Source organism: Ambystoma mexicanum, chromosome 6p, assembly GCF_040938575.1.
Source record: "Ambystoma mexicanum isolate Mex_15411 chromosome 6p, UKY_AmexF1_1, whole genome shotgun sequence".
In the NCBI taxonomy this organism is placed as follows: domain Eukaryota; kingdom Metazoa; phylum Chordata; class Amphibia; order Caudata; family Ambystomatidae; genus Ambystoma; species Ambystoma mexicanum.
In genome coordinates, this window is record NC_090935.1 from 482,868,383 (window position 1) to 482,895,973 (window position 27,591).

Here is a 27,591-nt window from a genome sequence, read left to right on the forward strand (position 1 = left end):
AGAGTAGACATGGTGATACATCTTCTATTTGTTTGGGAAGGATTTATGGTAAATGAGTGCTGGGTCTTGAATTGACAGGTGGCATCAGCTGGTAAGACAATAAATGCATTTAAGTAGATGATCAGCAATCTAACACTGGTATCAATGATAGAGGCATGCATAGTAATTAACAGACAGGTGAACTAAAGTAGTTCACAGACCTTCAATGCAAAGGGTTGATGGATACATAGTATATGTATGTAGGCCACCTGGCTTAGGGAGAGAGGCTGTCAGTATCGAGCTGGATAGATGCTATACATTAGACATTACGGTCCAGGTATGGCTGGATCACTGGTGGCTAGGCTCGCTAAGCATAAATATGAGGTAGTGGCTAAAGGTACGAGTCAACCCTAGGGCTGGTTGCTCTAGTTTAATAAAACTGGGACAGTGCGAGGGTACCTCCAATTTAAGGAGAGTCTAGTGGGACAGCAGTGCAGCAATCAGCATCAGATTAGTTATATGGTGTGGGCTGAAGGATCGGCATAAGCACGTGCTCTTGGGTGGCCCGAGTCATATAAAGAGATTAGGTAGTGTATGTCAACATAACATCGTGAGGCGAGATAGTAGACAAGCTGGAGGCACTAGCAGATCATTATTGGTAGTGCAATCTGAATAGTTCAACCCTTACCAGACAGTTTAGATAATATACAGTAGGTTGCGCACTTTGTCACAGTCTGAGAGGTACTGACAAGTAATACTGACGATGTGCTTTGTATGGCAGAGGTAACGCTGTAGGGTAATTGGAATCATAATACAGGAGACGGCACATTCAGTAATGGGCTAAGGGGTACTAAATACAAAGCTAGTAGTGCGCCCTAAGTGACTTTGATTCTGCAATACATTTCAGGTGACGAGATGTGGTTGGCATACAATTCGTCATGAGCTACTAAGTACTAAGGAGCAGTACTGTAAGAGCGCTCTAAGTGGCTTTAGTTATGCAATACCTTTTAGGTGATAAAATGCAGTAGGCGACACAGTTAGTCACGGGCTGAGAGTACTATCAGTAGTACAGGTGGTGCCCCCTAGGTGACCTTGGTTAAGCAATGCAGTTAGATCATCACAGTGTAAATTAGCAGCAATAGAGGGCACAGAGAGCGTTAACAGGCACAGATGAACAGCGCTGGCGAAGCGTCCAGAATCGCATAGCGCATACAGTACACGTGTAAAGGGTAATGGCGCAACAACAATCAGGATGGCAGGTATCCGCTGAGGTGCAATGACAGATAAGATGGTGCGTATAACTGGAGTAGATGAGCGCACTGTGTACGTCGAGAGTAGCACAGTACAGTTCGAGGTATATTTGAGCAGGAGGGCAATGGACTAAAGAATCAATTAGTGATTAGGAGTCCATAGCTGATGAGTCCATATCAAGTAGCGCTGAGATGGAGGTGAGAGTCATGCGCCGTAAGTGTGGGCAGGGTGGTGCACTGTATGGTAGGAGGCGCGGATATGAGTAATACCAGTACAAGACATTTAGTGAATGGAGCAATTCACATGCATGCTGCGGGTGCAAGGTGCGACACAATGGGCTTGGTAGGTGTATGTTAAGAGTGACATTGGGCAAGCTTATACTTACCGAGGCCAAAGGGGGAGGAGTTAGGGAATATCAGTATGGGCTTGTGGTATCCCAGAAAAGTATGTATGTGGGCACGAGTGCAATAAAAGCTGGCTACAGATACTGGCAAAGTACATCTGCTGCTCAGGAGTACAGAGCTTACTTTTCCGACTCCTAATTATGTCGACTGTAGGTTGCTGCTTCCAGACTTTCTTCGCCTGCTACTACTGCGGGCACTCTTGGGATCCACACCCCTCTTCTGCAGGGGTGTCTGATCCAGTTTCATTAAGGGAGAGTCTTCTACTCTCCAGTTTCCCTCTGCTTGTTAACTGCTGACTACGCACTCTGCTTCTTCTGCTCCTGCCGACCTTCCAGCTCCTTCCCAGCTTCTTCCCACTGCTCCTCCCTACTGGAGCATTGTATGCCCCTCAGGTGGGCTAATTAGGTTCAGGTAGAGGCCCTTATGATTAATTGCCTGACCTTGTCTAGAGTCTTGACCTGGACTTCTACATGCCTCGTTAGTCCTCCTCTTTTTCACAGTCCTTTAGAGATTCTGGGACTTTTAGTTTAATTTGAGAAAATGTGTTTTCTCTTATTCTTCAAATGGTTTTAAAATGGATTTTCTTCCCCAGATTTTATTAAAAGAAGAATTAAAAGGTTTAGCCCTTTTACAGACAGAAGGGACAAAAAAGTCCACATGTTCATCGTTCCGTTACCTTTGATATTGTGGAGGATATGGGAACCTAGGTGTATAAAATAATTGTTTCTTGGGTTCAACACAGAGTGGAGCCACTCTTTCAGATTTAACCTTTTAATCCTTAATAGGAGATCGAGATCTATCAAAGTGGCAATAAGCCAATTCCTCCTCTAAGTCTGGTTTACCAGTATTCCTCATTAAGAAAAAATACTGTGTCTCACCCTGCGCAATCTCCCTGGGCCTGGTCTCCATCCAGGTGATCTTCCCACAGTACACCACCCCCAGGATTGAGATCAGGAAGTGTTTGCCCTCTCCTAGCCACCTGGGAGGAGACTGTATGTAGGGTTTTAGTAGGGGATCCGCAGGATTCTACACAAGCCTGTCGACTCGCAAAGGATAAAAAAACATCAATACATCATGTATTCATTATACCTGACCTGTTTTCTGACCCGGCCCTCATACTCGCTTCTCTCTCCTGTGCCCGGCTCATTTATGTCCTCTTGTACCTGGGGCCCGCTCTCCATCCCATCACTCTCCCTTCTGTGCTCCTCTTCTGCCTGTATGCATACACTGTCACGCCCAGCAATGGTCCTACTCTCACTTCTACTCCCAGTTCTTGTCGCCTCATTACTGTTTCACCATTCTTCCACCATTCGTCATCCATATACTGATCCATGCTGTTACCAATTCCCTCAATAGCTGGTCTGGCTGCTTTCTCATTCCTCATAACGGTCACACCATCTTTACGCAATCTCTTCCCAACCCTTGTCACAATGTGTCTCATCCCCAACTCAGACAAAGCAATGGGATCATAATAACGTGAGCATTTTGTTGGTGCTCCGAATGACTTCTTCACTCCAATATCTCCTACTCTGACCGGTATTGCTCTACCATTCCATCCCTCTATGAACACACCTTCCTACCCACACGGTCCAATCTCTCACATTATCCTTTCTGCCCACCATTGGACAACCAATGCAGATACACTCTTGATCGCATTATTCTTTCTCTCATTTTCTCAAACTGTGTCACACCTGTCATAATATGTGGTGTATCCCTGTATGCCACCATCATTTCGCAAACTTTCACCCTCCAATCCATATTATTGGCAGATGCCAATTGTAAGGTCTCTTTGATTATACCCCAATTGAATGATTTCTCCACTTTTTTTCCCCCACACAAACACCTTCTTTACTTTTAGAAGTTCTCGTAAAACTGCACACTTGGCTGCACAATGTCCCACAAATTTGGCAGAATAATCCAATTAATCCCAAGAAGGACTTTAACTCATCTTTATTCCCCGGGATTTCACTTTCTGTATCGGCTCTACCATTTCTGGATGGGTGTTAAGCCCTTCCTTTCTCAACACATGCCCTAAATAAGACACTTGTTCAACTTTGAATTGACATTTCTTTCTGTTCACCAGTAGCCCGGCTCCCTCTAATCTGCGCAATACCTAAAACTCTCATCATGTTCAGCCTCACCTTTTGCCCATGAAAGAATGTCCTCCTAGAAACATATGACACCAGGTATGTCTCCCAACAGACCTTCCATCACCCTCTGGATCACTGCAGATTCTGATGACAACTAAAACAGCATTCTTTTGTACTGGTATGCACCCATTGGAGTGATAAATGCTGTTAATGCACAAGGTGTTGGCTGTAAATCCACCAGGTGGTATGCCGATGAATGGTCCATGGTGCTGAACCACCCTCTTCTAGCCATAGTCATTAAGGCTTGTTCACTTTTGTTAGAGGATATTTATCCACCCATATATTCAAATTGAGGTCTCAAATCTACACATAATCTTATGGGTCTATGAGGGTGTTGTGCAATTACTACTGGAGATAACCAATCACTGTTCTCAATTGGCAAAATCTGTCCTGCTCGACAGACCTTACAATTCTACTCTCACTTTTATTCCTATCCCCAAAAGCAATGTTCTCATCTTGTGCACGAATAGCATGGCATGTTCTGCCAACTTTATTTTGTGACAATATACTCTTCGTTTTCCTATCCCTTTCTGAAACCCTTCCTTGAACTTCAGTGCCAATACTTGTGCAAACCTGTCAGATTTGTTCTCCATTAAAGCTCTCACCTGTTGCTTCTTAGCCAGATGCACACAAATCACAACATCGAATATTTCCCCACCATACGCTTTTTGTATTATATCACTTATTTGCAGTGTATGCACCTTCCCTGCCCAAATCTCTTTATTGTTGATCTGGTATTATCGTGTATGACGATCCAGAGTCTGCCAACATCTTCACCACCTCCCACGCAATCTCAGTTTCCACTTCTGGTGGTATATAATCCTCCTCATCATCACCACCTCTACTACAATATTGACTACCTTGTTACACCATTCCACTTTCATATTTCACCCCCATCTCATTCTCCTACATATTTGTTTGGTATAACCTGGACCTGGCAAAATGCCCCATTCTTCCACATTTCCTACACAATAACTTAATTGCTTGGAATTCTTTTGTATTCATAGTGTGTTTTGCAAACCCACACCTCATGCATTTATTTATTTGATCTATTTAGTCATTTATATAGCGCACCAAGCCTGGAGGCATCTAGGCGCTTAAATTAAGAGGGTAGGTTACAATGGATGTTTGCATTGGTGATAGTTTACAAACACATTACAGTATCAGTTTACATGGGGATTCAGTTACTTACATTTCTTGCATAGGTCACAAACTTGCTTACAAAAGTTGCGGAGGGAGGTTACATAGGTTATATTGTGTACAGTAGTTGCGGAGGGTGGTTACATTAATTGTAGCATGCCTTGGATTGGCATCTGTATGACTGTTAATTGAGTATAACATCTTGCGCTGAGCTCATCCTGGGTAATGTTGTTCACATTCCATGTGTTACTTTGTATAGAAGGGAGAAGGAAGATTGGTGATAAAGAGGGAGGGCGGTGGAAGATGGAGTATAGGTAGAGGGTGGTAGATGGTACACTTAGGGTGGGGCAGGTGGAGGTAGGTAGGAGTATCTAATCATCTTTGGCAAAGAGCCAGATTTTGATTTTTTTTCCGGAAAGACCATAGAGGGTTCCGATCTTAGTGCCAACGGCATGGAGTTCCATTATTTGGCTGCAACCACAAGGAAGCTGCAGATTCCAGTTTTTTGTTGTCTATATCTGGGGATGGTGAGGAGGTGTAGGTAGGCTGAGCAGGTAGGTCTTCTGGACTGGACTTTGGATATTTGGCTGGGAAGGTAGATCGGAGTGCTGTTGGAGAGGCATTTGTGAGTTAGCGATAAGGTTGTGAATTTGATGGCTGGCCAGGGTCAGAACAGGATCAGTGATATCTGAAATATGGCAACTTAGTAGAGGCACCAGACAGGGGTGCCCATGGTCCCCAATGCTCTATATACTAGCCCTGGAGCCCCTAGCAATATACCTTAGACAACAATACGATACTATAGGTATCGAGGTGGGAGGGGAACGACACTTGATCTCCTTATATGCGGATGACTTGCTGCTGCACCCGGAGGAAAATCTCCAGTACATCCTGGAAGTCTGGTATAGCGGTGAATCCTCAAAAATCTAGTATTTTCCCATTAGGCAGTTATAAGGGAATCCCTGTGGGACGGTTACCGGTGTTACAAATACCATGGGCGGTTAGTACTTTCCGGTATCTTGGGATAGACGTGTACCACACGGTGGAAGAGGAGCACAGGCACAATACCGAGGTAGCCATTGAGAAAATCGAGAGTGTATGAAATTCTGGGTGAAGTTGCCCTTAGCAATGATGGGACAAGGGGCAATGCTTAAGATGGTGGTCCTACCTAGGCTCCTGCATTATTTTTGGAATATTCCATACCCGATACCCAAGAGGTTTTTCACTAAACTGAACTGCATGTGTAGGGATTTCCTGTGGCATGGTACCCGGAATAGGGTGGCACTATGGAAGCTGCAGAACTTTTATGAAAAAGGAGGGATACAACTGCCTAATTATGAGGTCTATTATGTAGCGAGCCAACTGCAATACATTGCCAAATGGCTCTCAGATGAAGTGACCCCTGAATCCAGGTTGTTTGGACATGATTGTGCCCCATTTTATTTAAGAGAGATGATCTGGCTGCCCAAGACAGAAATGGAAGAGCGCCCTAAGATGATGATGCTTGGGTGGAAGATGTGGCGCCGGGCATGCCGGATGATGGAGAACCCATTCCCATGCTCCCCGCAGGTACCACTAGTTGCACTGGCAGGGGGAGATAAGCAGCTGAGGATGTTAAACAGGAACCCCTGGGAATCGGTGGGGTTAGTAACGGTGGGAGATATCTGGCGAGCGGGGACTTTGCTGGGTGAGGAAACGAGGTTACACACGGGCCAGTATATCACATATCACAGAATGGTGCAGAGAATTAGGAGAACATGTCCCGAAACTGTAATGGAAGAAGAACCAGATGCTACTATAGATACAATATATGATATAACGGAGGGGGGAGGCATGAGATCTCTAGACTGTACGAGATGATGATGTCTAGGGTCGGGAAGGAATTAACACAATTAAGACCAGACTGGGAAGCGGAAGTAGGAGCCCCGATAGAGGACGGGATGTGGGAACGTGCCCTGGGGTACCACAAGAAGGTGTCAAGGAATGCGAGACTAAAACAGATACAACTATATACTACGCACAGGGCATATATGACACCCCAGAGGATATCTAGGTTTGAAAATGATGGACGACAAGCATGTCCCAAATGCGACGAAGAAAACGTTGGCATGGTACACATGTTTTGGTCATGCCCAGTAATTGAGCGTTTCTGGGGCGAAGTAGCACAGAAACTAGCGGAAAAAGGGGTCACGATTATTATAGATACAGCCTAGGCCTGCTTTCTGGGGGAGTTCCCCAGATCGCAGAAACTTAAGCATGTTAGTAAATTGAAAGATCTAGCATATGTGCTCGCAAAAAGAAGGATTGCCATGGGATGGAAGACATGTGACAGGCCACGGGTGGAGGTGTGGTGGAAAGAGTTGCAGAAATGGGCAGAGGCAGAAACCATGGTATGGCAAGAGGCGAGCAATGTAGGAGGAGAGGAGGAGGCGGGAACCCTGATGGCATGGAAATCATTAATAGCGGAATTATTTGGAACGATACAAGATCTGTCCGAATCCACGGAAAGTGAGACCCCACCATGCGAGGCAGATACAGAGTGTGATATAAATAGGCTCGTAAGGGGGGGTGGGATAAGGGGAGCAGTGACCGAAAGTAAGCAATGAACAATTGAGCTGTTGATATATGCACTGCATGTTTGGTTTGTATTGTTTTTTGTTTGAATAAACTAATAAAATTGTTTTTTAAAAAAAAAGGTTGTGAATTTGATGCGATCCCAAACCGGCAGCCAGTGGATATTGCGCCTGGCTGAGGAGGTGTGGTCTTTTCTAGGGATGTTGAGGGTGGCTCGGATTGCATTATTCTGAATAATTTGTAGCTTACTGATGTTTCTAGCGTTAGATACCGCAAAGAGGGAGTTACAATAGTCATTTCTTGATAAGATGAATTCTCTGGCCAGTGTGATGCAATTGTCAGCAGTTAAGAAGAGTCTGCTAGCGATGATCAATTTAGAGGTGTCGGCTGCTGCTGAGGCTATGGTGTAGACTTGCCTCGTGAGTAATAGTGATGAGTCCAGGTAAACCCCTAGAGTTTTACCTCCTAAGCAACTGAGATAATGTTGCCATCAATGTTAAAGGATTTGTAGGACTAGGGTAGTGTGCTTAGTCTAGCGTGATTCCCAATGATGAGTAATTCTGTTTTTTTGTTGTTAAGACAAAGCTCATGTTGTGCCATCCATGCTTGGATGGTAAGGTACATTTTGTTAAGTGATTTGGTATCAGTGTCGTGGTTTCCTGTGATCGGTAGAAGTATTTGAGTGTCATCCGGATAATGGGTGTACGTGACACCCAAATTGTCTATAAGGTCGAATAGAGGCTTAGTGAACACATTGTAAAGGGTTGGAGGGACGGAGGGTCCTTGGGGGACTCCACATGTAACTGGGGCCGTGGTGGCTGCAGCAATTGAAGAGAAGAATCTCCTGGTACGGTTGGACAGGAAGGATTTAATCAATTTTATGGCGTTGGTCAAGAAGTGGGCAGCAAGGGCAAGGTGTTGGCAGAGAATATTGTGGCTGACAAGGTCGAACGCTGCAGAGAGGTCGAAAAGGATTGCCATGTCCCCTTCATCGTTGATTTGGTCCATTTGGATTTTAAGGCCCAAAAGGGCAGTGTCCCTGCTGTGACCCGGGCGGAAGCCTGATTGGTGGAGGCCTAAGAGGTTGTGGGTTTGAAGGTGTTTTGGAATCTGTAGGTATGCAACTCTGTCAAGTATTTTCAAGGTAAAGGGTACTGTTGTGATAGGGTGGTAGTTGGTTAGGGCATTTGGGTCTAGTGTGGGTTCTTTGAGCAGTGGGAGTACCCAGGCTTCTTTCAAGTTTTCTGGTACATTGCTGGTCAAGAAGGAGTTGTTAATCAGGGTTGTGATGAAGGGGGCAAGAGTATCAGCGGTCTTTGATGAAAGATGCTGGACAGATATCTCCTTGACTGCTTCAGCCCCTTGATTTCTGTGGTTTTGGTAATGGTGACGGGTGTGAAAATCGAAACTAGGAGTGGGAGTTGGGTGCGTGAGGTGTGGGTCTGGGGTCAGGGTGTCTGGGTTGAGTTTAGTTGTTTTGACTTTGATTTTGATGTGGAGTAGATCAATTTTGGATATTTGTGCACCAGGGGAGGTCCTTGTTGCAATGGTCTAGGGAAGGGGCTGGTGATTCAAGCTTACGTGATATAGTGAAGAGCTCTCTTGTGCCGGTTTTGGCATTCTCAATTCTCATATTGTATGAGTTGCCTTTTGATTGGATGGTGGCTGTCTTGTATTCCGAGACCAACGTGTTGAAATGACATTTTTTTTGCATGGGTAGGTGTTTTTTTCCAGGCGCTCTCTGCCGTTATTTTGGCAGTGCAGAGTTTTTTGAGGCTAGCAGTGTCCCGGGAATTGGTATGGGCAGAAGGTTTACCCAGTGGAGCAACTTTGTTAAAAGCCTCCTGGAGAGTTTGGTTGTATAACGTTACCATAGTGGTGGGGTCGAGGTAGTGTTTAGGTGAGTAATTAGTGGATGTAGCAGGGGGAGCATGTTGTCTGGAGTGATGTTCCGGTTGTTTCTCGATGGTGCCGCCAGGGTGAGTTGCGGAGAAGTGTTGGGTGTTGTAGCCGTGCTAATTGAGAATACAATGACATTGTGGTCTGACCACAGACATGGGTTGTTGGCTAGAATGTTGGTAAGGCAGTACAGGTCTGCTAGCCAGTCCAGTATGCGTCCTTTGTCGTGCGTAGAGTTAGTGATCCAGAGGGTGAAGCCTTGTGCTTCAATAGTATTAGCAAGAGCCATAGCTTGGGTGTCTATAGGGCCATTTAGACCTAGGTTTAAATGTCCTCAAATTACAATTTTTGATAGGGGTTTGGTGTTGGTTGGGAGGATTGATGCTATGTCTTCCTCACGGAGGTCACAGGGCCTGATGGTCTGTAGATAAGGTGAAGCGTGAGGGTGGAAGTGACAGAGATTGAAATTTTGAACAAGATCAGTTCTCGCGATGGGAAGGCTGGATTAGTGGTTGCTCTCAGCCTGAGGTTATTTTTGGCAATGAGCGCCACCCCACCTCCTTTAGAGATCGTTCTGTCTTTCCTAAGGATGGTGTACCCTTCAGGGATGGCCAGGGAGAGGATGGGTCCAGCTGCTGGGTGTAGCTATGTTTCTTTGATTGCAAGGAAGTCATTAGTGGAGATAAGGTCCAATGCATGTGCCAGGAGGGATCTAGCATTAATAAGGGTACCCTTAATGTTTGTTAAGGTATCTGTTTGCACTTTGTCCAGGGAGTTGATTATTAGGCAGTTAGGTGTCATGGGTTCATTCTTTAACGGTGTAGTGTTCGTAGCTGGGAGCGAGTTAGGATTTCTGGTTGTGTATGGTTCTGATGAAAGATTGGTTATCTTAGGTGGGCAAGTTTGAGTGACACTGTTTGGGAGCTAACAGGTTCGTATTGAGAAGTGAGGCTTTCTGGTTGACGGGAGGGCATTCGTTCTAGGGGTGAGTTGGTCATGGCTCCAAGTTGTGGGTGAGGCGGTGGTAATAGGTTTTTAGAAATTGGGATTTGACGAGAGGCTAGGCGTTTGTTTCTCTGTTCAAGGGAGCATGGTGCTGTATGGATGGAGAGGCTGGGAGCTGGAGGTACATTCCTGAGCTCCAAAGGGCTTGAGGTTTCCCATTGAGTGAAGGTCATTAAAGTAGTTGGAGGGTTGGTGTGCGATGTGAAGGGGTGTGTCTTGGGAAGGAATTGTGATGGTGAAATGTCATGTTAGTTGGGGAGCACATGCGCCATTTGCAGAGGGCATGGGATTTTCAACTTGTGCGTTTGGTGAGGCGGGAGGCTGTTGAGGCCCACTATTTGGATCATGGTCACTTTGGTTTGGTTGGCCCAAAGGGGAACAAGGCTGGTCATAGGGCTAGGTTTGTGCGGCGATGTGTGCGACTGGGTTGTTGGTTTGTAGTATAGGGCTCCTGCCTAGGTTTAGGCAGGCGGACCGGGGTTAGTCGTGCAAATAGTAAGAATGTGACATCTATATTCACCAGAGTTAGGATTGCAAGCTAGGGCCTGTCGGACAGATTTGCATGCATGTTGGGTAGTTGACGACTGGTCGACAGAAGGTCACATAAGAAGAGCACATCTAGATTTGATTTGCGGCCCTAAGACTGCTTGAGCACATGGAACAATACATCTAGCTTTGAATTACCACAATAAGGCTTGAGTCACAAAGGAAAAAGAAATACTCCTAGATTTGAATTGCAGCCATAGGGCTTGAACGCATATATAGGCAATACATCTAACTTTGAATTACGATCATAAGGCTTGAAGCACTAGGAAGAATACACCAAGATTTGTGTTACAGCCATAAGACTTGAGCACATGGAGAACAAAGACACATCAAGATTTGAATTGCGACCATAGAACTTGAACACATAGGGCAAAACATCTAACTGTGAATTATGATCACAGCAAGATTTGAATTGCCGCCATGGGCTTGACACATATCGGAGCGATTCCTGGAAATAGCGTCCTAGAAGGCAAGTCTAGTTGTGCTGTATCATTTGTGGGTTTGTGACGCATGCTGTCGCAGGCCTAAAAGGACGGGATGTTCAGTAGCTTTTTGGTGTCCAGTGAGAGAAGGCCTGTGTTGATGTGGCGTGGATTAATGCAGTGCTGTAGTTAAAGGTTTGTAGGGTGCAGTTGGATCTCCGTTTGATCGATTGCAATGTCTCAGAAGGCACTGTAGTTGGCGTGCAATTAATTTCAATTTCGCCCTAAGTGGTGGGGAGATTGGTTGACACGGTCTGCTGACCCGTGGTGGCTGGGGTTGATAGAGCATCTCGGGAGGTGGTGCAGCAGTTGGGTAGTGCACAATGTGCCTTGACTTACTTGTGAGTTGGACCTTGTCGTTGTATATGAGAGGTGTGGCCCTGCAGTATTGTCAGCGGTGAGCGAAGGGAGAGGGCAAGCCTGTTGCGTGCCACTCCTCCGTACTCTCACAGTCATTTCCCTGCTTCTTGTGGTGTGTGAACTCCCCCCTCTTCCACATATTTCTTTTTACAACATTCACCCTCCCTTCCTCATTCCCTAGACGCTGTTCCTTTTCACCTTCACCAATCATTTGCATATTCTCTTTCCCGGCTCTGGCATTCACCTTCTTCAAACGTTTGCTTGCTAATTTCATCCTCTTTACTATTGTCAAGGTGCCTTGCAGAGAAGGATTTTTGGCTTGCCATAAGCGTTCTTGGATTTTAGGATTGGATTTATGTATCAGTAACTGATAACATATATACTCCTCTTCTCTTCCTGTGAATTCATAGGATGCTAGCAATCCCCTTTTGCTATAAACACATCAACAGATTACCCCACATTTTGTTTCCTCCTAAAAAATGAGCATTTCTGTAACACCACATTTGTCTGTTTCCCAAACCGAGCATCCATTTCTTTCATAGCCTTACTATACAAACCTTGCCTTCTCCTCTTCCGTCATTGCCTCCTTCTGCACCCTCCTCCACATCTGGTAACTTCTTTATTATTCTAACAGCTTTGGCTCCCAAGCAACACATGAGTGTTTAGAGTTTACCTTCGTTAGAAAATCTCTCCCCTTCCAAAGCCCCCCCAAAAAAATAAATAGAAAAAATCCTTCCAGTTCTACCATTGCACTGGACGTTTTCCTGGGGTCGATAGAAATTTAGGCATTGGCTCCAAAATGTAACATTTTCTTACATCAACTGGACAACAATTTGGTACAATACAGTTACTGCAGTCTATTCCACAATAGTTTACTTTGCCATGGTGACAATAGATGTTAAACATTAAAGGTATTTGTACCGTGCACTGTCACCAACGGAATTGGTCCCCAGGCGCTCTGGCGGATCTGCAAACGATAAGGTGGGATGGGTTAGTAAGGTGAAGAGGGAGTAGGATAGTGAGAGGAGTGGTGTTCTGTTAGCAGCTTCAACTCGGTATATAGCGGGTGCTGAGCTTTGGTGCAGGTATTGGATCGGTGTCAGTCCGCGTGTGCTGTTGCTCCGGCTTATGTGTTGTTGCAGTGTTGTGAAGTGCGTGCGGCTTGTGGTGCGAGAGATGGTTGTGTGAGTTTTTGGGTAAGATAGGTAAGCAGAGTTTGAGGTTATATTGGTTAGTGGGTTACATGACCTTTAGCATGCTAACATTCACAGTTTTGTTTAAGTGTGGCACTTGTTGGCCTTCACGGTCCTATCTAGATGCGGCGCCGGCTAACGTTCACAATTCTATCTAAGTGTGGACATGCTAATATTTACAATTACATCTAGATGCGACGGAGGCTAATGTTCAGAATTCTATTTAGTTGTGGGCATGCTAACATTCACAATCTTATCTAGATGCGACGCAGGCTAATGTTCACAATTCTATCTAAGTGTGGACATGCCAGTATTCACAATTCCATCTAGATGCGACACAGGCTAATGTTTAGGATTCTATCTAGGTGTGGGCATGCTAACATTCACAACCTTATCTAGATGCGATGCAGGCCAATGTTCTCAGTTCTATCTAAGTTTGGACATGCTAATATTTACAATTCTATCTAAGTATGGACATGCTAATATTTACAATTCTATCCAAGTGTGGACATGCTAATATTTACAATTCTATCTAAGTGTGGACATGGTAATATTATGGCACTCTGTGTTATTGGGAGGTAAGATAGAGTGGCAGTGGTTTTCTGGAGCAGAGTAATTGCTCTGCTCCCCACCCATGCCACACCCACAGTTTTTGTTGGTCTCTGTTAGCTGCTGGCTTCCTTGGCGTCTCCTGCGGACACCTGCAGACACATCTTGGAGCCGCCAATGTCGGAGCCGCCCTTGGCCTTGGGGCCCTTAGCCACAGGGGCTGCCCTGGGGGTTTCAGATTTGTCCATCAGGTAACCAATCACGGGGGGGCATGTTGGGAGGCGGGAGGAGGCGGGAAAGCAACAAGGGAAGCTGGTCGGGAGGGTGAGAAGGGGACAAGGCAGCGCACGGACAGCTGCTGCCAATATTTATTTTTTAAAGGGCCCAAAGCGGTCCCGTGCACATTCCACTCACCTAGCCTCCAGAGTTAGCTATACAACAGATATATTAATTCATCATTAGGAGAAGAAAGAAAGCACATACTTCAATAACAAATCGCGAGTAAATACTTCTATATGCATGAAATTGAATAGATACCCTTAGAAAAACCACAGAATAACAAAGTTTAGGGACATGAGTACACGCCCATGTAACCCTATGGAAAACGTGAGGAAAGAGTAACAGGTATGTTAACTTACCACCCCCCATCATATCCAGAGACCACTACTGGGGTTCCGGAATCCATTGGGGACATAGTCTTCTGTGTTTGGTTCAGTTGAGGAAGGCCCAGGGTTTGCAGGTGCGTAGGTAACGTACAAAAACAGGATTCGGTCGGTCATTGTGTTTGGGAATCTGCTTCTGACACCTTGCAGCTATAGATCTATATTTTTGCCTATGTTCCTTCTTGTGACTCACCACAGCCATCCACAGTTTATTCCAATTGGCCACACATTCCCACCCTAAACGTTTTTGTCTATAATTCTTGTTTTCTTTTTCTATGCATGTTACTGTCCTTCTGTGCCATAGGTCTGCAGATCATAGAAACCCAATCAGGTTCATCTTCTTTGTACACCCAATTGGTATATTCCTGTCCAACTGAACATTTTACTCCTTTGTTGCCGATCACGAATGGCTGCCGTTAATACGCTTGGCCTTCAGATGGCCACCGCTCTTCTCAGTTGTGTATAGTTATTGGCGTGGTCCGCCTGACTCCAAGATGTCAGCCGTTCTCCTGCAAAACATACAGCGTGTACCACCCGCTCGTCGCACATCCACAGGGCTCTCTCTCCGTCACTTCGGCGCCTGGACGCAATCACGCTGAGCCACTTCTCTGCCACTGTTTACTATGACAGTCTCACACTTTGCACCCGGTATACTGTTAAAACACAGTACTGCCCCGGAGATTGCATTGCTGCCCTCCTTTCAACAACAGTGCTACCCGAATCCTCAATCAGGTGCTACGTGCTGCTTACCGTCATAGCCCACCACACCTCAGCTGCTTGCTGCCAAGGCCCACCACACATCACCCACTTGCCGCTATGGTTCACCACACCAAGGTTTAGCCACGGTTCAACTTATTTGGTAAGTCTTCAGTCCTCACTTTTGCGGGAAAATGTGCACTGCAGCTCCTGCTTGCTGGGGTCCTCCACCGAGTCTCCTCCCACCTCATTGCTGATAATGTTATAACCAGAAAGGCCAGCACTCTGGTAATTCATGTAGGTTCATTACACTCAGAGGATCCCAGCTGCATCATACGGCTACAAAGTTACAACTTTCCAACTGTTGTAGAATTTTGCCATGCGGATAACTAGATACTACATTTCTCGTCTCTCTGCTTCTTTTATCACCTTTTCCACTTTTTTTGCAACATTCAGTGTCTTCATGGCGTTGCTCCTTTCTCTCTTCTCTGATCTACTTTTTACTCTCCTACTCAATCCCTTCACTCTCAATGGCATCCATCTTCTCTTTGCGTCTAAACCACCTTGTGCCACTTCCCGTTTTCGCTCCTTCACTTTCATGGCTCCCAAAGATTGGAGCACTTCACCCCTTCATATATGCTCTTCGAATTCTCTTCATGTATTTCAGACCCGTTTAAAAGATCATCTTCTTTCTAATACTTAATGAAGTCATTCTCTTCTATTTTGTACTGTTATTTAAGCGCTTTGGCGAGAGCACTCTATGAATTCAATGAATACAATGAATGGTTCTAAATCATTCCACCTACTTAGCCTACAAACAGCCCATCTCCTGTGGGTGGAGTGCAGACATCCTGCTCAAGCACTTTCTGTGGCTGCCCCTTGAGCTTGGAATGGCTTGCTGTCTTCAAGCTGATCGTTTTCCACTGAGTTCAGGAAGGTTTAAAAAAAACAACAAAAAAAACCATATTTGTTCAAGCTGGTCTTGTCTTAGTTATTTTGTTTCCTCGAATTGTAATGATTGTTTTACCGAATATCTAATGTATGCTGGAATGTCTGTATAGCGCCCTGCTGCTTTCGTGCTAGATCTTTCCCCTGCGCGATAATACAATTGCAAAAATAAATACATAAAAGGCAACTCCTCAGCTCATTCTTCTACAAATATAACAAACACAAACACACAGCCAAGTCTTCTCTTCAGTGCTATGCATTTCTCTCCAGGTACATCAAAGAAAAGGCCCACTAGAATGGATATTTCCATATACTAGAGGAACCCTGTTTTCGAATTTCAGCTTCTCTAATGAATAGTTTCAATATGAAAGGTAAGTGTGCCAAACAGCCTCACTTTCATAAAACACTTTGTACCTTAAAAGAACAAATTATATGCATCTTGCATATCATTACATGTCCTTTCTCATGTGTACTTCTCCCACAGATTGCTCATCTTTCATATTATATCTCCAGCATCAACTGAGTTGCAAAAATGTGTTTGCCACCAGGGGGTAGTGGGAGGCACAGCGTAGATCCGCTTCAGCGGCATTAGGTGTTGTACACCTGACAGCACTTTGGGCCAGTATATATATGGACTTGCCACGGCGCCCCAATCCTTTTTTGTGCCTTTTTCCCTAGCAGGCCTATGCTGTGAGACGGCAGAACAGATTAGGTGTACAATCTATCTGCCATAAAAGGCAGGTTTGAGAGGTGTGGTGTGGGAATGAGGAATCTGTGGGAGAACATCCATCAAAGAGAACCTTATCGAGAGGTAACTAATTTGTTCTTCTAATAGATTCCTTCTTCCCACATATACCTTATCTTTGATAGACTCCTATAGCAGTATAGAAGGAATAAGAGCAAGAAGACGCCACCTAGATCAGAGACCTCCGGAGGACAGCTCAGCCAAAGCGAGCATCCTGCCATGATAGGAAATCCAGAAAATGTTTGGCAAAAGTATGCAGCGCCTCCCATGTAATCGCTTGACATATGCCCAAAACAGGGACCTCCCTAGCCCTCTGCAGGGCAAATGAGCCCTGAGACCATCAGGCAATGCCTGTTAGTCTGATCATAGCACTCCGACATGCTGAGGATGATCCGCCTCAACCATCTGTTCAGTCACTGCTCTGCCAGCATGAGCACCAGTATAACTTTTGCCACATTGCTCATCGAAAAGCTGCAGGCCAGAATGAGGGAGGAGGACTGAGCTGAGTGAATCGTTCCTCAGTCTTAGAATGGCAAGGCAGAGAGAAAAAACACAGGGAGATAGATCCTATGAGTGAGATGAACGTCTGCCAGTAAGAGTGCTCTTCCTGTTTTAGGTTGTGTCCAAGTCACCTTCACTTTGGAAAACACCAAGCCCTTTGGAAGCAATAGCTACTAACAGAATCAATCTAAGGGTTAGAAACCTTATTGTACATGAATGCAGGGATTCAAACTAAGCTCCCATAAGAAAAGTCAATACTAAATTCAAGTCCCAAACAACAACAAACTGGAGTGGGGGAAATCAGTTTGCACAAACTTCGCCAAAACTACATAAGTAGGGATTTTGAAAAATAATACTTGCTCAGGGGTCCCCTTAAAGACCGAAATGGCTGTAAGGCACCCCATCACATTGCAAATCTACGGGCCCAACAGGGACAACGAGTAGAAAATCCACAAAAGAGGAAATTACTTACCCCTCTGTAATGCTCTTTCTGATGATGTTTCTCCACAGATTCCTCATGTATGATATATTATTCGCAGTGGAATCTTTTCCGCCACAAGGGACGCAATGTCAGACTGAACTTTGGACCAGTATATATGGAGGCACAGTGCCCCATGACCTCAGTTCCACCATTTTTCACTAGCACTCTCTGGCACTGTAGGACAGCGGAACCGATGGTGTACTGGCTGTGACAGGTAGGGAGGGCGATGAGGAATACGTGGGAGGAACATCAATAACAAAGACCATTACAGAGCAGCAAGTAATGTGTTCTTCTATATGATTCCTACCTCCCACGGATTCCTCATCTATGAGAGACTCCCAAAAGCAGTACGTGGATCACGTGGATCTGGAGGAGTGAAGAGAACAAAGAAACCACCTAGGCCTGAAAACTCACCACCCTGCCCAAACTGGCAAGCTTAATGAAAGGGGGGTCAGGTTAGCAGAGCACCCTTTCTGAGATGGATTTACTCACATCACATAATTTTATTAATTAATAAGGATTAAAAAGCCAGGGCTTCTACACACTTTCCAGATGGCATTTCCTCACAGGCACACATTAGGACCAGTGGCTGCAAAGGTAGCTAACAAGTTAAGCATTACCTTGCAATGTAGGGATGAGTGTGCCTGGCAGCACTATGCGTCTGGGGGAAACGCAAACAAATGCATTACTGATGTGGGTCTGTGGGTTTAACACTGGGAAAGATTAGTAAAATTAGTCTTTGGTAAAGGTAAGCGTAGCAAAAGAAGTACGAAAGGCTGGTGTAAATCAAAACTGAGTTAATACATATTGGCCAGTTTTGCATGGACAGGAATTATAACACACATTGCATTTTTTTAGATTAAATACACATTTCAAATCACAAACTAAGGGGTTAGGGGATGAGGGAGGAGGGCCAAATGGCAATAGATTTTTAGCTAACATGATGCTGGCCACAATCACTCAATTGTGGTACGCAGCAGAGGACAAAGATGCTTAATTAGTACACCTGGCACTTGACATAGAGCACAAGATTTATATATGTGACTATATATGAACACATACATTTAGAAACATCATATTTATTATATTTCTAAAGAGAATTAATTATATCATTTTCCAATATAGAAAAATGTTCCCTTATTGTCTCTAAGGATCGCCTCAAGTTCTGCAAGCATCTCAAGACTTCCCTTTTCTCCTCCTTCCCTCTTTCCCTCCCGTGCTAAACCCACTCAGGCGCTGAGATTGGCGACCTGGGCCCTACTGGGTCCTGACCTTCTGTTCAATCGCCTACAGCTTCCGCCCTCCCCCTGCACTTGCCTTTAGACCCACTCTGCCCTGTGGTGTCTCTGAGGTCTGCATTTATTATTGGCGGGTGACCCCACTCTTACCAGGTGGTCACTGTCTCGCACTTACCTGTTGCCTTGCAACTGGCTCTGTAGTACTGCACCCGCTAGCACGCATCCCTGTCCCCCTCTCTCACACTGCACTTGCACGCTCTGAATGTTCACAGTCCAAGTAGGACCGCTGTTGTCATTTTCTTTATTTCATTGTCTTTTTTTATTCCAGTGTCTGTACAGTTGTATTCCCCTGTTCCCTTACCTTTTTGCCATGTGGGCGCTTTGAAAAATAATTCTTGCTGTACAAGCGCCTTACAAATGCCCAATAAAATAAAGAAAATAAAGTAACAGCTCTGGTCCAATCACAAATTATTACCGAATATACACATACACTGCCTCAAATTCGCATCTCTTTTCTGGGATCTAACATTCTTCACAATGGTATCTTGGCCTGTATTGTTTTAATAAATCCTATGCGACTCTCAAAAAGTTATGGACAAGCATTTGAATTAAGACTAGATAAAATCAGGTCTCAAACAGGGACAAGTGTTTAAGGCTCTGGTCAGGAATCCGTACTTCCATTGGTTAAGAAACTGTCCCTCAATTACCCCCCTGCTAACAAACACCACCTTAGGTAGCTGAACTATGAAAGAGTACCCAGTAAGAATACTTCATGAATGAAGTACTGTACAACACTCTTGGCTAATTGATCAAAGCCTTCATTTCTGCTCATAAAGAGGTAATTACCTGGGGTAAACCTTTCCAAAGATATGTCCGAGGAGCTGCACCCGAATCAAGTAACCCAACAGTGGGTATACAGTCATCATCTGGAACAGCAGGAAGATTCTGGCAACAAATGACAAAACATCGCTACTGGGAAAGTTGTCCAAGAAATTCTAATATAAAGAAAGAAAGTCCAAAGGTAAAATGTTACTTTTATTACATTTGTCCACACAGTACAAAATGCATTTAATTACATTTGTGGAGTATACATCTATATAATTCATGAGAAGTACAAGGCAAGTGATGAGGAGATAACACAACATTATCCAAGAACTTTATTTTGACTGTAAACGTCCCTGAAATGTTTTGAAATTACCATAAAATCCATGACCCTGAACAGTAACGGTCAGAAAGCGGTCAGTCAATAGGTTTCTCACTGGCCTCATTTATATGCTAAAAAAAAGAAACAACAAAGATCTACAGTGTCCTGCCCCCATTGCATCAGTTTGAAGGCCTCCTGCCCATCAGCCCTGAAATGAAGTGCGCTAAACACCTAGCTCTCGCTGCAGGAAAGTGGAGGAGCATCTATTGCGCTCCGCAGAGGCTAAGGCAGACAAATGCCCAGTTTGATTTAGGTGCTGTCATCTGCACCTGCTTTTCCAACAGTTTGCTTAATATGGTTACGGGTGGAAGAGGCAGGATTAGGTGGCAAGAGCAGAAGTACTAGCTACATGCATGCAGAGTATCCCGCTTCTACAGCAGGAGGCAGACGAGAAAACGAATGTATGTCACTTTGGGGACAGGCTTACACCCATCAACACCTCAGGTTTAGCACCTGCCTTTCTCTCTCTACCCTGCAGTAACCCTCCCTACATTCCCACCATTATTCCAGAACCATGTGTCAAGTGGCTGTCAAAGTGGCAGGAGAAATTATACAAGACCACTTTACATTACTGTGGTGATACAGATTTTAAATTGAGATGCTCCGTCAACTGCAATGATTCTATAGCTGTGAACGATGACCATCAGTGTTCCTGCTGTGTTAGAGAAGGCTCATTCACAAGGATATGTCAGGCGCAAAGTCGTTTTATGGCATGGAGAAGACGACCTTAGCTTTAAAATGCTGTTTCCAAGTTTGTCCCGATTGCTATTAAGTAGTTATTCAGTTGTCCGCCTTCGTATGTACTATTCTTCACACTGGTATATTAAATTGAGATTAAAATGTACATTCTCACATTCATCTCAATCACTTAAAGGGGAGCAAAGCAACAACAGAACTCCACTGCAGAGCCCACGCCTCTCAGAAACAGTTGACATGCCAGCAATGAAGCACACCATTAGGTCAGAAAAGCATATTGAGTCTACTTCTGTTAACTCGGCCTAGAATTTCTGACAATTTGGTGTCTGGAATTATTTTTGTTGACAGGCAGAGTTGTTCCAAAGTACCCCTAAATTCTGCAACTCACTTGATGTACCGCTCCAAATATGTCATATCGATACCAGAGAAGGTGTACTGTAAATTGCCCCCACTAGTGCTTGAATTAGTTCCCTTGCCCAGTGTATCACTGCATCACAGCCTGGTGGCAGTGTGTACCTTTATTTTGATAGCACCACTGTTTCACTCTTTTACCGTGTCTACAATCATTTTGGTCGCTCTGTCCAGGGGAAACAATGTATACATTTAACTGGTGGTGTTGGTGGCCACATTTTAGGGACGTTCCATTGAAAGCATAGGGAAATTTAGTACAGATTGCTTTTCCTGGGGGGTGCCTGGTCCCCAGAGCACCTGCGTACTTGGCGCCCCTGGCTCTGTTCATTACGTGAATGGGTGATTGTTTAAGACAATTCAATCAGCATCCCTGTGTGCTTGCCTGCCAAATTGGTGTTTTTTTGGCCTCCCATGGTTCGGTGGTTGCCAAAACCTTGAATGGTGCATAGATGAATATTGGAGAACCGAGACCAAAGTCATGTGTATGTTTATATCTGGAGAGCATGAGTCTGGAGAGCCTGAGCCATTTTGGGGAACCTCATCGAGGACCTCATCACGGCCTTGGTGGTATCCTGGCGGTAATTGCAGCGTTACCTGCACCTGGGGGGGCCTTTTAAGCCTCTCAGTCTCCCTCACGTGTGGGCATTAACATACATTAGTTGACCACTCCTGCATTGTTCCTCTTCTGCCCTCTTCCGCCTCCCAGTACTTAGGGGATTATGGGACTTGAAGTCCCTACTAACAAAGTTAGTATTTCTGTTATTCACAACATTTTCTAAAGAAGTGTCATACGTGTTTGTCATGGGGCTTGATTGATAGGAGGAATAAAGTTCTTTAAAAGTCGGACTGTTATTATTCACATACTACCTTTCACTATACTTCTGGAGTTAGTGGAGATTTTAGTTGTATGATTTTCATTGGTTTGAGAAGGGGTTTTATTTCTCTTTATGTCAAAGGGTTGTGGATTATTTTTACCCACAGAAAGATGCGCATTTATGGAATATACAAATTATTATGGCAACACGCCATTATATACTTTGGCATCTGTGATAGGTCTTGCGTAGAGGAAGGCAAATACTGTCTCATCCCATGGATTCCTCTCACTTCAATGGGCCTTTTTTCCTCCCAGACGACCCTCCCACAGAAGCGTCTTCCTTTCCCTGGCCAACTGGGAAGGGACTTTAGGCAGGGGTTAAGTGAGGGATCCGTAGGATTCCTCACATTAGACAGAGTTTCTTCACCCAGCCACCTCTGGGGACTCCGCTTGCAGATTCCGCTAAAGGAACCGGCACTGGGATCAAAACTAAATCCACATACCAGAACCAACCACTGCATCTGTAAATTCTGGAACTCCTTCACCACTGCAACCTGGTCCACAGCCCGGGGATCTGATCTTTTGACTTCCACCATGTCGATGAGGCTGCCTATCAAACGTTTTAGTTAGCTTATCAATATTCCTTCCAAGGTTCTTTGGTCATTGAACCTGGAACTGGATGTTCTCCCTTGTGGTCCTCCATAGTTGCCAGCCTGAAATGTGCTTTTCTGCAGCTTCCCCTGCACTGTGGTTAACTTCTTCTAGATAACAGGGAAGCTGCCTACTGGCGCTGTCCTGTTAAAGTCTACTGACACACTTTACACCAACAAAAAGAACTTGAATGCCTTAGAAAGTGTCCTGAATTCCTGTTTATGTTGTGGTGATATGTTACACATCAAATATTTTATTCGGCACAAATATTTTCAAGTTTAAGATGGTGGCCGAGAAAAAAAAACGGAGCCACTTGCAGTCAGAGTAGAAGGACTTCGCTTCCTCACGAGCAAATATCTCCAAAGCAACAGGAAAGGCGCATTGAATGCACGTCCGTATAAACACAGCGTTCGGGAGATCTACGGCCTCCTTCTCCGGAAATAAGATTCCTTAACTTTGTGACTCAGCGCTGTAGAAAAGTACAGTTTTAATATTCTACAGTTCCTGAAGCACATTCATTATTTTATTTAAAAATATTAGCGGATTCAAGCTTTAAGAGACTATGTTTGAGTCTCGCTTGATAGCCATCTAAAGAACAAGGGAGCAGATATTCATCACGCACTGATTTCTTTCTACAAGTAAAGCGCACATTCCTCATGGTAGTGCCGCAGTTTATATGGAAGATGACAAATACATGCAATGTATACATTTTTTAGATGTTGGATGCGATTGTTTTCAAATACAAAAATAAGTTACTAAGCCTGGTCTTACATTATTTATTCTGCTTAACTTTAGTAGATCAAAATTGCGGATCCCAAACTTAATAGGATATTTGTTCGAAAATAATGGAAAGTTCGAACCGATTCTGCCTTTTATCCTTCGAGTCTTGTATATTCCGAAGCAGTGCCTTATTTGACAATATTTTAATCAAGAGCAACTCATATAAGGTAACGGACCCATTCAAATCAATTTAAAGTTATGACTAAGAATAAGAACTATTGCTTCATGTCCAGATAGAGTAATAGTCTCTTATTGTTATAAAATGTTTTTAGGTAGCAAAGATATAAAATTAGAACATGGTGAATGGTACATTAAGCGAAAACAAAAAAAGTTCATGCACAGTAGCCTATAAAACCATCCTCACTTTTGAATAGAACCACCATGAAGAAAGTTCTGAATAATGGGAATGGAAACATGTCGGCACAGGCCTATTGTCCAAAGTCGTTGAGAAGGAAACCTTTTGAAAATGTTTGTATTTTGATAAGTGAACAATCTTTGTATTTAAGCGATCAATTGTTTCACTAGGACTACAGTGTTTTGTTTAACTGATTTACATAATGTATATTCTTATGGTCTCCTTCCTCCCACGGATTCCTCTTCTAGGATATTTATCTCCCAGTGCCATCTGATCTTCGGAAACCTTGCCACCGCCAGGGGGGGGCGCAACTGCGACTGATGCCTCTACGCACCTCAAACCGGACATGATGTCGGAGCCAGTATATATTGAAGTGCCAAGCCCTGGGATTTCAGTTCCTTTTTTCTGTGTACTCTGCTCGCTACTAGGAACACTGCTCTTAGCTTATTCATTACCGAGTTTTTGTTACTTCTCAAGTTCGCTGTGATGCCGAATCTAGCTATGTCTTCAGGGGTTAAAAATCTGCGTGGATTGCGGGAATCAGATGTCCATATCGGACCCGCATTGCATATGCCTTTACTGTCTTGGTGAAGACCAAGACGCGCAGGACTGCGCTTGGTGCCAATCGAGGCACTCAAAGGCATTTCGGGAGAGTTAAGCCAAACTCTTCACCTTCCTCCACAAGGAGAAAGGTGATAAGCTGACCCGTTAGAGGTCACTGCGGAATTCGAAGATGGAGGAGGAACCACTCCAAGTAGGGCTGTGAGGAAGAGACCCTGCAGGTAACTTTTTCTACCCAATCCTCTCTTCCGGAGGAAATGAGAAGCTTTCCGAATGAAGATGCTAGACATCTTTGCCAATGCCCCGTAGCTCCGGCCCAACACCAGCGGTACCGGCAAAGGCATTGCCAGCTTCGGCCAAGCAGACAGAGCCCACCGAGCTTGGTAGAGCCAGCAAGGAGTCCGCAGAGAGGTGCGACAAGATGGTGACGAAGAGGCACACCGTTCAGTCTTCAGACGTCGTTCACCTGGCATTTGGTCCATAAAAGAGTTCCTTCCCCTCCCCAGAAGGGCATATATGTCCCAGTTAGAGGAAATGTATGATGAGAAAGGGGATACTGTCGCTTTTGGGCTGGAACCCATCCACCCCATGGAAGTGAGAGACTTCCCAGAGGAGTTTTATGGGCCTAATGTAATGATTCAGAGGTGATTATCCCAAGAACCCTGGCCTGGGACCCTTCTCATGTGGCCAGGGAAAAGCAGCCGCTACCTGATCCTGACCCTGTGGGGGTTGTTCTGCGGAAGGACCACATGGTAGGGGACTCAGGTCAGGAGAATTGGGAGAATCCTCTAGCCAACTTCCCTAATGATCCCACAGTCTTAATGGCCTATTGTAAAATTGAAGAATTTGATGTTAAAAAGAAGAAAATTAGAGACTTCAAGTCCCATAATGCTCCTAGTACTGAGACGAGGAAGAGTGGCTCAGAGTTACAGAATTGTAGTGTGCAGTCTAGTGGTTATAATGACCCACACCTGAGCGGGACTTTTAAATATTTAAAGCCCCTTCAGGTGCAGGCCATTAGAAAGAAGAAGTGGGAACAGCAAAAGCAGAAGAGGACACAGGAACCGCTGCTGTGTTGTCACCGAGATGTGCTGCTGAGAGAGTCACAGGAGTCAGGAATCCTGAATGCAGAGAATGCGCAGAGGGAAGCTGTGCTGGGACTAGCTGTCCCGTAGGAGAGAGGAGCTCTCAGAGTTCTGCATCCTACTCCGGTGGGCGGCATTCACCAGAGTATGTGAGGAGCCAAGAAGGTTCCCTTTTCACGAGGCGAGAGCAACAGGAGTGTGATCGGAGATGTCAGACGGCCAAGTGATCCCGACGAATGAAGAAGTTAAGGCAGCAACGTGTCCAACAGAAGCGCAAGAAAAGACCGGTGAGTTGGCCTTCACGAGGCAACTCCGAGGCGCTCCACAAAAGACTGCTGAATCAAAGTAACCCTTGTGAACACCGAACTAAAGCAATTTTGCCATAACTCTCAAGTTGGGAGAAACAGAGTGAAATAATATTGTAACCACCACTGCCAAAGTAAAGAGGTGACAATATTGGAACAAAATAAATGTAATCTACAAGAAGGGAGATTACCTGAAAGTGAAGATGACAACCAGCATTGACTAACCCAAAGAAAGGCAATTATGAATAAAGGTGGGTGCAGACTTCCTAATGAGGGATACCTGAAAGCAAAATATTACCAGCAGCTAATTGGTGATGTAGAAGGAACTCGGAGGTGAAAAGCCCTCCTTGTAGAAATCAAAGTGGGAGAGGAATATAACCTGCATTGAGTATTGTACCCTTGTGGAAGAGGTTGTGAACCCCGTTGTTGTTTAAAGTCAAAGACTTTTACAAGAAGCAGTTTTTTTTTTTAAATTAACTTTCCACAGTAAGGATCTAAGTGTGGAAAGTTTGAAGCAAGTCTCACCACAGAGTACTTCTAGTAGTAGTAGGAGTTTTATCCTGGCAGGCGAGTATACCAGGAAAGGAACTATTAGTGGTTAGTGCTGGCAGGTTATTGGACCGGGAAGTAGATAACTGAAGTACTGTCATATTGTAGAAGCTTCTGGTAGAAAGAAAGTGGCAAGTTCAATAATGTGTTATGATGAACTGTGGTAAAACCATCCTGAATAAATCTTTTTTATGAAGAAGAAATGTGAAAGTGGTTATTCTTCAAAGAAGTGAAATCATATTGAATATGGATTGGAAGTGTGAAGACAGCATCTTTTTGGTTTAACAAGGAGGAGCTGGAAGACTAATGAATCTTGTTTAGTAATAAGGCTATTTAAGTGCCAAGTGAAAGACTTATGGAATGATAACTTTGTATTGTATTTGGAGCAGGATTTGGCTATTGAACAGAACCTTCTTGGTTTGAAATATCCTGAATTAAGGATGGGGGTCCGGCCCTGGTTACAAGGATGCATGTTTGTAAAGCCTATGTCTGAATACAACTGTTACTGTATTGGGTGTAAACAGGCATTGGATACCTGTATGATGGTTATGTATGTATAAGTGTGAGGGACAGATACCTTTTGATATTAGAATGTTTTCCTTTAAGCTTAGTTTTGACAGGTAGGGAAATTCTCGTTAGGTTAGGGAAAGCAAGGTGTTAATTTCACCCTTATTATTTAATAAAATGGCTATTGGTGAGACAAAAACGACCTACTTGTCCATCTTGCATTCCTGACCCCTCACATATGGTGTCAGTAATGGGATCGGAATCAATTGACACAAATTGGAGAACCCTTAAATTTGCAAAGCTTACTAAAGGAGCCTCTGACACCGCCATTGCTACTGAGCAATCTATAGGACTTGATATCTATAGTAGTAGAGGCGAATTACTCCAACCTGGAGATGCATTAATATCCACAGACTTAGTCCTTATTCCTCCCCCTGGCAGTTATATCAGACTCGCCTCCAAGTCAGGCCTAGTCTGGAATTATGGCATAGACATATTGGCGGGAGTAATTGATCCCGATTTCAGAAGGGATGTCAAAGTATTGATACAAAATAATGGGGGAAAACCCTATCAAGTCAAGGCAGGAGAAAGAATAGCTCAAGGAATATTGAAGAAAGCTCAGTTTCCAAAGCCCCAAGACGTTCAGGCTAAAGATCAAAGTAAGAGAGGAAATCAGGCTTTTGGTGAAGCAGATATGGAACCTCCTTTAGAGCCTATAGTAAAATCCAATGTTGAAGACAAAATTATTCCTGGCTTAGGTTTTGCACAAAGAACCCTTTTTGCAGACAATATCAGAAGATGAGAGCAGAAAAAAGGATGGACCATTTTTTCCCCTTAAATCTGGATTATTGTATAGAGGAGACGTGGGAC

At 44.4% G+C, this 27,591-nt stretch overlaps 1 protein-coding gene across 3 annotated transcripts in view; it reads right to left on the reverse strand.

Annotated features, from left to right (window-relative positions):
* SLC38A9 (solute carrier family 38 member 9) overlaps positions 1-27,591 on the reverse strand; it is a 1,177,634-nt gene that overhangs the window by 136,374 nt on the left and 1,013,669 nt on the right. For all 3 annotated transcript variants that reach the window (XM_069627285.1, XM_069627284.1, XM_069627286.1), the window contains one exon: positions 19,650-19,798. In XM_069627285.1, coding sequence (XP_069483386.1) covers positions 19,650-19,798 — 149 coding nt within the window. The remainder of the gene's footprint in view (positions 1-19,649; positions 19,799-27,591) is intronic.